The 10,678-nt window shown below is 52.4% G+C and overlaps 1 protein-coding gene across 1 annotated transcript; it reads left to right on the top strand.

Annotated features, from left to right (window-relative positions):
- The first annotated feature begins 3,649 nt into the window (after nt 1-3,649).
- On the top strand, nt 3,650-8,050 carry GLYCTK (glycerate kinase). The gene is made up of 4 exons (XM_009579693.1): nt 3,650-3,948; nt 4,289-4,440; nt 6,330-6,505; nt 7,145-8,050. The coding sequence occupies exons 1-4, from the start codon at nt 3,662-3,664 to the stop codon at nt 8,048-8,050; spliced, it is 1,521 nt and encodes a 506-aa protein (XP_009577988.1). The 5' UTR covers nt 3,650-3,661.
- The last annotated feature ends 2,628 nt before the right edge of the window (nt 8,051-10,678 follow it).

Genomic DNA, 10,678 nt, shown 5'->3' on the forward strand with positions numbered 1-10,678 from the left:
TTTTCCTCTCCAGTGTGACTCCAAGTTTATGGCTCAGACTACGCCCCACTATGTCCATGCTTTTGGTCTCATGCCACCATCCAATTTACCTGGCAGCTTACCACATTTCTGCCCCTAGTGCTGGATTGTTTCTCTCTCCGTCTGACTTTGGCTCCTTGCCTGCAGAATTGCTTTAATTAAAAAGTTAATGAAAGGTAATGCAAACGAGCGCTTTGCCTGTATTTTATCACAGTCCAGCTCCTCTCACTTCCTCTTTCCCAGAGATGGTGAAAATGAGGAGCTGGGTTTTTGCTGCTTTTTTTTGTGAGAGTTAACAGGGGAAATTTCTGCAGGCTTAGGAGGAGCCCTTGAAGAAAGAGCTTACAATGGTAACGCAATCAAACAAGTATGTAGATGGTGAACATTATTCATCAATGAAAGCTGAGGAAGTTTTCATTTAAAGGGGATTAATCTAAACCCCTCACAGTTCTGCTCTCTTTGGAACAGGCAATTCTTAGCATCATTTTCCTCCTAAGCTAAGTGTGAACTTCTAGAAAACTTTCCACAAGACTATCTATACCCCAACTCCGAATTATCCTGAGGAGGGACAAAGGGAAGGTATAAAACCCAAGCCCCACTAGTGCCTATAACATGTCACCTTATATCCATATACAAGAGGGCTCGTTCATCCCTAGGTGAGTTCCCTGAGAAACTGGGGAACAAATATTAGTGCATGAAGCAATATGAGTTACATCATCAGCCCCTTCTCCCAGCCCAGATTCCTCCTAGCCAGCAGTGGGAAGAGGAAGACGCAGGGATGTAAGGATGTAATTTCCCCACATGGAATACACAGCAGTTAACTGGCAATTACATCGCTTCTAGACCCACCGTCCGTGGAGGTAGTCTGAGAGCTGCCATTTGGATTATTTTTCTTTCCAAGGCTGCCTATGTCTTGGTGTGGGGTGATGTTCTCTTGATCTTGTTTTTAAAGCCCTAGTAAAATGAGTAGGAGTTTTATTTTTTGTTAATATCTACAGTGGACTCCATAGCACTGATTTGTAGTTGTTCCCTGATGACATTTAATAACCAGTGCCTGAGACTGTATAAATAAATTACATAAAGATGGATTTGTGGCATCATTAGCAGCACCCCCATTCCAAGGGGAGCCTGCAGTGAGCCTGCGTGTCTAATCAGAGCTGACATGGAGCAGAGTTACACACCGAGACCTCCAAAGCTAATGGGTCTGTGCCAAATTGAGCTCTCTGTTGCGTTGGTGTAAAGTCGGATAACCTCTGACTGCAAGGGGCTTTTACACCGGATTTACTCTCTGTTTACACCTGTGCACTGAGATCAGTGTCAGGCGGCGTGCCCTAAAATCCTTAGAAGCAATGGAAAGACACGTGCTGACTTCAACAGACTCTGGATCAGGCCTCAATGGTTAAAATATAATCTGAGTTCAGAGTGCAGAAAACAGATTACATGCCTGCTATTGTAGCGAAATGCTTTCCAGAGCAAGCATTAGCAGTATGTACACAAGTGCTAGATGAATTAAGCTGGCGTTTATTTTTTTCAGCTCCAGTAGGAGAGGATTGCTTTTAAACAACTCGCGCCTGCTGTGTCGTGTCTGGAGTTGGAGCTGAGCAGAGCCGCCAGGAGGGCACATGTGACAGGAGCCGCAGTTGCAGGTCTGGTTGTGCTCAATTCCCCCGGTCTTCAGGGTCAGCTGTGCACAGAAACATCAAGGCAGAGACAGAGCCTGTTAAAAGCTTTGGGGCTTTATTTTCTTAAGCTCCCCTGGCTCCATTTAAGCCTTTTTCTCCAACCACTTCTGCAAACCCTGTATCGCAGCTCAGACGAGGCGACCTGGGGCGTGATGCACCTCTGTTTTGTAACACCTTCCTCTGATTGCACTGTGCTGCCAGGTGAATCAGAGACCTGCTGGGGACGGAGATGCTTATCTCTGTTCCTGAGAGGTGTACATCTGAATTCACTGGCGTTAGCACGGTTACTCTGGCTCCATTGTGAGAGGGCTGAGGCTCAGTGGTTTAAACTGCTGGCAGTTACCAGCTGCTGTAAAGTTTAGGAGTCTAGTAACAAAGTGGTCAGGACCCTGTCTTTTATCTCTCCTCATGATTGAAAAGTCCTGACCAGTATCTAAAGGGAGTGTAAATAGATAGTTTATCTGCCCTGCATTTTGCTTTTAAAATCTGTTTCTCTTAAGCATTGAATCATTTTTTTTCTCTGGCAAATCTATGATTCTCCATATAGTTTTACCTGCAGGTCCCTTGTCCAATAGATTTCAGTGTGTGCCCAAGTTTCACTGCCCGAGAAGGTGCTTCTGTGGAGGTTTTCACAGAGCCTTCGGGTCCTTGCAGCAAAATAAGGCAGATTTAGACCCAGAGGAGCTGTTGGAAAGCTTGTCTTGCTTAATGATTAACACTTCGCAGTGCTATGGGAGTGTTAGGACAAAGAGACCTCTGGACTCGTGAGCTCTCCCAGAAGCAGCCAGCCACTGGCCTTGCACTGAAACACATCTATTTACTAGAGAGAGGATTAACTCTCTCTGGTCATTTGAATGGGTCTGTGATCAAGTTGCCTGGGCTGCTTCAGCCTTCTGGCACCCTGCCTTAATTGCCTGCACTGTAATTGCCGTGAGCGGGAGAGATGCAGATCACAAGGATCTTTGATCCTGAGAAACCAGCAGTGAACTTGCTGCCAGTTAACGGAGGGAAGGAGAAATGCTAGGAGGGAATAGATGCGTGCACGCTGGCAGGGGCTGCCTTTCCCCTGTCAGGACAAGTGTCTGCCCCTGGGCAGTTGAGATCCTTTGGTCCACACTCATCTCTGTTGCATGTAATGCTAATATTCAGTGGAGACTAGCTCAAATGGGCTTTCACAGATACAGCTGGCAACTTTGCCTGGATCTTAAGTCCTGTTTGGGCTCTAAATGTGATTTTAATGGATAATGAGAGCACTAAAAAATAAAGGCTAATGAAGCCTTGTGTTAATTTGCTGTTTGGTGGGGAAACCTCATTACTGGTCTCTCCGTGGCCACCAGCAGCAAGGGATCAGGCAGCCAGCAAGCTTGTTGTTTCTCCAAAGTCCGTGCGTGATGCTGCAGAGACACATGGGGCAATGCGCAGCCAGAGAATGAGATCAGCATTTGGCTAGCACGAGGAAGGGAGTTAATGCAGTGAAAAGCTGTTCCACCCAGACACCCTGCTCTCTCCAGGACAGAGAGCAGCTTCCACAGTTTGGAAAGGCATCAAACGCTGAGCAAATAGAAATGATGGCTTGCCAGTGGCAAATCTACAGTGATGCAGAAGCTGGCTGGTAGGGCTCACCTTCCCTGTGGGAGGTGATGGGATTGCAGGGGAACCACAAGCTGACACGTAGTTTAAATGTGACACTGGATTCTTCCCTCCCTCCTGCCTCGGCAGAGGTTTGAAAATGCTGCTGATATGGCACTTTCATCTAGAGGAAACAGGAATTAGAGCTCCATGGTTCATGTGTTGGCCTCCCTACTCTCCCTGTGACAGCCCTGTCTCTTCTGCTAGTGTTCACTTTCCCTTGCAGGTTGGAGGGTGCCCGCTGCCCCAGCTCTCGCCTTGCCAGCATCAGCAGAGTGTGTACAAGCCCACCCCACCGAGCAGATTGACTCAGCCTGGCTGCCCTGCGCAGCATGTCCCTCCGCGAGCACGCACTGTCCCTCTTCCGCAGCGCGGTGGGCACCGTCCGGCCGGCTCCGATGCTGAAGAGGGCTGTGAAGCTCCAGGGAAACGGGTGCCCTCAGCTGCTGGTGAAGGGCCAGGCCTTTCCAGTGAGGAGGGACCTGTACCTGGTGGGTTTTGGCAAAGCTGTGTTGGGGATGGCCGCAGCAGCAGAAGAGATCTTGGGAGACCATCTTGTTCGGGGAATCATCAACGTGCCACTAGGCATCCAGGAGAGCCTGCAGCGAGCAGGAAGGCAGTAAGGGGGGCTGTGTCTGGACAGTTTTGGGGGGGTAGGCTGCCAGATTTATCCTCTGTGGGATGTTGCTGTGAACCCCTTCAGTCCTCTCCAGCTGCCCTCGCTTCTGGTCCCCACCCTGTCCACCACACCGCCCTGGTCTTCAATCTACATCACATCCTGGTGGCACCAGTGACACAGCCCATCTCTTGCACTGGATGCACTGCCTCCCCAGCCCTGGGGAAGAAACACTCAGCAAAGGCCACCTCCCAGTCCACCTCTGGTGCACCAGGCCCATTTGCCTGACTGCCTGTGTAGGTGCACGTGTCAAGAGGTGTAATTGCCTCTTTTACCTCACCAGGGAGATGCTCCTGAAGCCACACAGCAAAATCCAGGTCATCGAAGGTGCCAAGAACAACCTCCCGGACCCAGAGGCTCTGAAGGGAGCAGTTGCCATCCAGGAGCTGGCTGAGGGTCTGACTGCGGACGACCTGCTCCTTGTGCTCATCTCAGGTAGTGTGGGGATCCCAGGGAATGGGCTGCGCTGATGGCCCTCCAGCCGCCTGCCCACACGTGGCCGTGCAGCAGGGGAGCGCTGTGCTGTGCTGGCCCTTTCAGCCCTGACACTTGCACCTCTGTGATTTTTCCTCTCCCTTCTCCCACCAGCCTTTCTCCAGGGATGCAGCAGGGGAAGGCATGGGGCTTCCTGCTGCTGCAGTGGACACGCTATCTCCCAGCACTGGGGAGAGGCTGAGCTGCGCAGGCTGGGTCCTGCCATTGTACCGCCCCTGTGAGATGGCACCTCCGGGCACAGCCTGCCAGCTGCTCTCACCCCTCAGGAAGGAGACGCTTTCTTCCTGCCCCCTCCTTACATTTGGGGGGGCAGACTTGGAGAAGCAAGCACTTGGCGGACTTGCACGCTCCGAATTTGTGCGGGGATGTGAGTCTGTAAGTTGAGATTCGGGACTGACCCTTCCCAGGGCTTTGCTGCTTCCTGGCCAGTGGAAATGAGGCTCCCAGGTTTCAACACAGTGAGCTGCACGCCTTGCAGGGTCAGCCCTGAAGACCTCCAGGCCCTGTCTGCTGGGGCCCCGGGCTGTCCCCAGACCCAGGGCTGGGTAAGAAAGGTGGATATTGTGCATCAGAGGGATGCAGCGACGTCGCCCGAGCCTGAGCTCAGCTGGGAGAGTGGGTGTCACAGGGCATTTTGCATGCAGGGGCTTGGAGCAGCTCTGTAGAAATCCCTTGGTCTCCTCTGCTCAGTGATTGTTCCTCTGTGGATGCTGGAGCCTGATCTGGTGCAGAGAGAATAGTGCCGTCAGGCAAACACTCAAGCGACTAGAATCTAGCTGTGCTTGCTGGGGATTCCCCTGGGCTTCCTCCTGTCCTTTGGCTACGGGGATCTCCAAGAGACTCCTCAGCCCTTCAGGGAGCCTGTACAGGATCTCCCCGTGGCTGTGACTCCCTGTGCATGTGCACTCCCACACAGCAACCGGTCCCCAACTGCTCCTGCCTCTCAGCTAGATCCCTGGCTATTGACTGAAACACAGGCATTTGCATTTGTTTTTCTTGCTCATCATGTTTTATTGATGCTGATTTGTCTCAAACCTCTGAGCAGGCTTTGCCTTTTGACAGAAGCTTTCAGCTGTACTTCTGTGCACGTTCACTCTCTGCTCAGATCTTGCTCCTTTCTACTCTGTATTTTCCATCCACTCCTCTTTTCCATTAGAACTTTTTTTCTTTGCCTTCCTTTCCACATTTCCAATGCCCACTTGTATCAGACAGGATTCCCATCAGTGAGGCTATCACCCTGGACTCTGGGTGTGCTTTGTCCTTTGCGTTACTCTCTCCCCCTTTCCTTTCCTCCCAGGCCTAGATGAGTGCAGTTCAGCAGTTTCTGATCTTGCTGCAGACATAGCTGGTGTTTTTACACACTGTCCTGAATAAATGGAGCCAGCAAAGCAGGCAGTGTCTCCACCTGCTTAGCACTGACTGACTGCTGTGCAAGTCGTGGAGCCCATGCTCCCTGCTCACCCATCCAGGTAGCCCTTGAAAAAAATCAGTGTGACAACACACTAAAAGCCTGATGTAGTGGGGATAGTAATTGCTGGCCCTTTTCTGTCATCTCCGCAACACTGCAGGCATGCGGTACCCTGGTCCAGTGAGGTTACATTGCCCGGGTGAAGTGAAGTAGCTGACTGCAGACAGTGCAGGGCAGCAGTGATTAAAACCTGTTGGTGAAGAAAACTGAATTCTCCAGAGATATTAGCACAGCTCCCCAACCACCTCTGCCTTCCTGCTGCGCACTGGTGAGGGAAGAGTAAAGGCTCAAGCGTTGAACAGCCTTGTTTTCCTCCCGTCCTCCTTTTTCTGATGTTCTTGCCATCTCTTCTACATCCTAGGGGGTGGATCGGCCCTACTGCCTGCTCCCATCCCTCCTATCCTCCTTGAAGAGAAGGAAAAACTCACAAAGATGCTGGCTTCCCGAGGAGCTGCCATACAAGAGCTGAATATCGTCCGAAAGACACTGTCCTTGCTGAAGGGTGGAGGGCTGGCCCAGCTCGCATATCCCGCACGGGTAACTGAGGGGAAGCCCCTGCTTCCTCAGAGATCACCCATCAGCCCTCAAAATAGGAGTTTAATCAACTGACCTAAGTGCGCTTGCAGGGTTTTTTCCCCGTCACTGAGTGAACCGCCTTTGCACACTGTTTTGGGACTCAGATTTCCTTGAGGACCCAAACTCTCAGGGAGATAGACGTGGAGAAGGGGGAATTCAGACTCTGCAAATGTCAGCCGTCCCATCACACCACTCTCAGCAGACCCCAGCCCTCACCCAGCAGGCACTTCCAATGTGCTGGTGCTCTACCATAGTGCTTTCGAGGCTGGGTCTGACCGTTGGCTCCCCTGGGGACTGTTGTCAGCACGTGCTATCGCTGAACCCACAGTAGGTTACCAGCCTGACAAATCCAGCGGCACGGGTTACACCTTCTAATGTGATGGTCCAGCATCAAAGGACATTTTAGATCTGTGAGTTTGGGAAGGGCAAGGTGACTCTCACGGGACCTTAAAACAAAAATGGGCCGAGATCTGCCCCTGTTTCCATCTGCTTTGACATGAGGGTGGCGAAAGTGTAACTCAGAGCAGCGCTTATGCCAGGGCTCTTGCGCGGTCACCTGTCTCTGCCTCCCACAATAATGTGCAGTGTTTCTCTTGGTAGGTGGTGAGCCTCATCCTTTCTGATGTGATTGGTGACCCCCTGGACATCATAGCGAGTGGGCCCACTGCTGCCAGCTCCCACAGTGTTCAAGACTGCCTTCAGATACTCGCCAAATACAACCTGCTGCACCACCTGCCCAAGTCAGTGGAAACAGTCCTGTCCAGCTCTCCCTCCAAGCCCACTGCTCTGGAAGACTACTCCCACGTTTGCAACATCATCATCGGGTCAAACATGCTGGCTTTAGACGAGGCCAAACACCAAGCCGAGGGCCTGGGCTATGCAACTCTGATTCTGAGCGCAGCAATCTGCGGAGAAGTCAGCCGCGTCGCCATGCTGTACTGCCAGCTGATCCGGCTGGTCTGCCTGGGCTTCACCGGCCTCGGGGAAGGGCCCCTGGGTGATGAGGTGAGGAGGAATCTCCTGCAGCTGGCGGCAGAGCTAGAGATCCCGGGTTTGAACCTTGCTGAGTTTCTACAGGCCCTGCGAGGATTAGGGCCTGAAAGACCAGTCTGCATCCTGGCCGGCGGAGAAACCACGGTTCAGCTTCAAGGAACCGGCAAGGGAGGGAGGAACCAGGAGCTGGCCCTGCGCGTGGGGCTGGGGCTGCACAGGGCACAGGCTACAGAAGTCAGCAGCTCCCCAGGGAAGTGCGAGATCGTCTTCCTCAGCGGGGGAACAGACGGGCAGGATGGGCCGACGGAGGCGGCAGGGGCCTTCTGCAGCCCGAAGCTGGTGGATGAGGCACTGCAGGAGGGCCTTGATGTGGAGGCTTTCCTAAGCAACAACGACTCCTATACGTTCTTCAGCCAGTTCCAAGGTGGGCATCACCTCCTGGTGACAGGCTTGACGGGCACCAATGTCATGGACATCCAGGCCATTTTAATTAGAGCCACAGAGAGATCATGAGAGCTCCCTCTGCAGATATCCAGATGCATTTAATTGGGATCGGGGGTAAATTAAGGCATCAACACTGCAGACAAATGTAAACTACTTAAATTAGGGCTTGCTGTCGAGGGTGCTAATATCTTTGACAGAAAGAATCCACTAATTAGACACATGAGTGGATGCCCACAGCAAAAGCAAGCACTTGTAATTGGGATCAGAGGAAGGTAAGAAGTCACATTACAGACACAGAGGCCGGATTTAACACTTCTGCTGAGAGCCGCCACTCTTGTGACTGCTTCAACTACAGTTAAAAGATGTGGAGAAATCGAGGCCATGGTAGGGCTGCCAGAGAGAGTCCTCACTGCGGCTGTTGCACCTCCAGTGCCCCCAGCTCAAGAGCAGCTCAGCTTTTGCAGGTTCACGGAAGTGCATTACAGTGACTGAAGGATGTAAAAGCAATAGCAAGGCCTGCCCGGCTGGAGGCTGGTGGGAAGGGGACCCAGCACCCACTCCACACACCAGCACAGTGCCCTGCAGCTCCTCCCACACCCGGGTACCTGAGGCGACACAGAGACCTCAAGCCCAGCATGATGCACACCCAGCAGCACGGCTAAGGAGCACGTTGGCCGAGAGCAGCATTTGGTACTGGACGTATGACACAAAAGCAGTGCACAGGGACAGTGACACAGAGGGTGATATACCTTCACTGTGCAGCATAAGGAAGGGGACGACTGAGGTGCAGTGGCAAGCCAGCTGAGTGAAGTCCTTCTCCTCCAGCCTTCTTCCCTCCGCAGGGGCATCCTGCCCGCTGATCCCTGTCGGGAGAGAGCCTCCATGCCAGCTGCATGTATGCTATGATCTTTCACGGTGTTGCTTTCCAACTGCTTAGAAAACAGTCGTGCATCCAGCCTGAGCCACTGACCTTTCTTCTGCACTGAGGCAGAAGTCGCTGTCACTCTGATTAACTCTGCTAATTCCACAGAACAAAAGGCAAGGAAACCTTCACACTTGGCTCTCCTGACCCATGCTGCTGAGCTGATCAAAGGGCAAAGCTGCCGGAGCCGTGCTTTGACAGGAAGCCGCTCCCCCGCATGTATAAGGACGCAGTGGTTATCACAGTTTCGTCACCTACTGCAGTGCAACATGTGGGAGAGCAGAGATGAGCCGGGTTTCCCAGGACGTGGAGCCTACGGTGGGGCTGGATTTCAGAAGGGCTCTGCCTGTAGCAACAGGCATGGTGATGGTTTTGGCTGGGTATTCAAAGGACTCAGCTCAGCAGCCAGTATGACCCAACACGTCCAACTCCTTTTAAATATCTGCCTGCTTGTTACAGAGCCTAAGTGGGAGCTGAGCTCCTTTGAAAATCCAGCCCTAATTTAACAGGACACGCTTGACTCAGACTCTTTCCAGACAGGCAGACCTACTCCGTGTGGCTGATCTCATCTCGTGACATAAATACACCATCCTGCCAACACCATGAGTCGTGGTGTCTCACTGAACAGTCGTTTTGCGCCCCACTCCAAGATGGATCGGAGGGTGGATTTTTGAGGAGGATGCTACACCTCCTGCTTTGGTTTCAAAGCCAATATCTAACAAGCAGGGATATCAGCAGGACTGTCACGGGGCCTGGTATTGATGCCAGGCTGGCAGCTGGACTGTCTGGGCCACAGCCCAGGCATAGTGTCAAGGCATAAGCCTGGGGATTTCAAAACTCCAGTCTTACCCCAGTGGTTTAAACTCATCCATGCATCTCATTTGTCCTCTGAGTCTGAAGGTCTTCTGTAACATGCCTGAACTTGCTCACACTGGCAAACAGCTTTGAGATCTGCTGGGGAAAACCTGCCAAGCGTTATAAAGCTCACTGTGCCCCCGTAATGTCAGGTGGCAGTTGCGCTGGAGAAGCTGCTTTGTGCCGTGCGTTTTTCTCCAGAGGTCGCCAGCAGGTTTCAGAGCGTTCGGCTTTTGCTGCGTGCCCGGCATGCCAGCACCACGGGGGCACTAACACGTGCAGTGATACAGCCAAAAAGTATGGGCTGCGGCCAGGACAACTGGCTAAAGCTGGCTCCAAAATGTTGTTAATGCTTCCTGTCCAGTTCTGCTCCAGTGAAATCCAGAGCGACTCCAGTTTCGGGCTGGGGTGCCTGGCAGAAGGGTCACTGGCATCTTCAGCAGCAGGTCTGGCGTGCCAGCCTGGGCATGTTGCCAGAGGCCCACCATACCCCTGCGCTCTGCCCACAGCCCTGCCACATTGCTGAGCGCCGTGCTAGTCCTTGGAGCTGCTGCTTGTGCTGCGTCGCAGTCAAGTTCAGAAGACCTTGGGCTAGCGCTCGCTGGCTTCTCCTGGGAAATGCCTACCACATGCACCCTGAGCAGTGTCCTTGCTTTCTAAACAGTGGCTTTTCACTAATGATTAAAAACAGTTTGTGTTGGGGAGGAGAGAAGGCTAATAAAAGGTTTATCGAAAGGATGGAACTCTTTGAAGTGCACTTCACATCTACATTTGCTTGGCCTCCATACATGGTTTTTGTTCTTGTCCCTTCTTTTCTAACGAGGAGATAACAGGACAGGGGGAGGTTGACCAACGACACCCAGGTTACAGAAACACTCTTCCTCTTCTGATGCTTCTACCTGGATAGATCGAAGCTCCAT

This window comes from Fulmarus glacialis, unplaced genomic scaffold (assembly GCF_000690835.1).
Source record: "Fulmarus glacialis isolate BGI_N327 unplaced genomic scaffold, ASM69083v1 scaffold696, whole genome shotgun sequence".
In the NCBI taxonomy this organism is placed as follows: domain Eukaryota; kingdom Metazoa; phylum Chordata; class Aves; order Procellariiformes; family Procellariidae; genus Fulmarus; species Fulmarus glacialis.

Coding starts and splice junctions, on each gene's coding strand:
- GLYCTK (XM_009579693.1), top strand. CDS start 3,662: ATGTCCCTCCGCGAGCACGCACTGTCCCTCTTCCGCAGCGCGGTGGGC. Junction 3,949..4,288: donor CTGCAGCGAGCAGGAAGGCA/GTAAGGGGGGCT, acceptor TTACCTCACCAG/GGAGATGCTCCTGAAGCCAC. Junction 4,441..6,329: donor GCTCCTTGTGCTCATCTCAG/GTAGTGTGGGGA, acceptor TCTACATCCTAG/GGGGTGGATCGGCCCTACTG.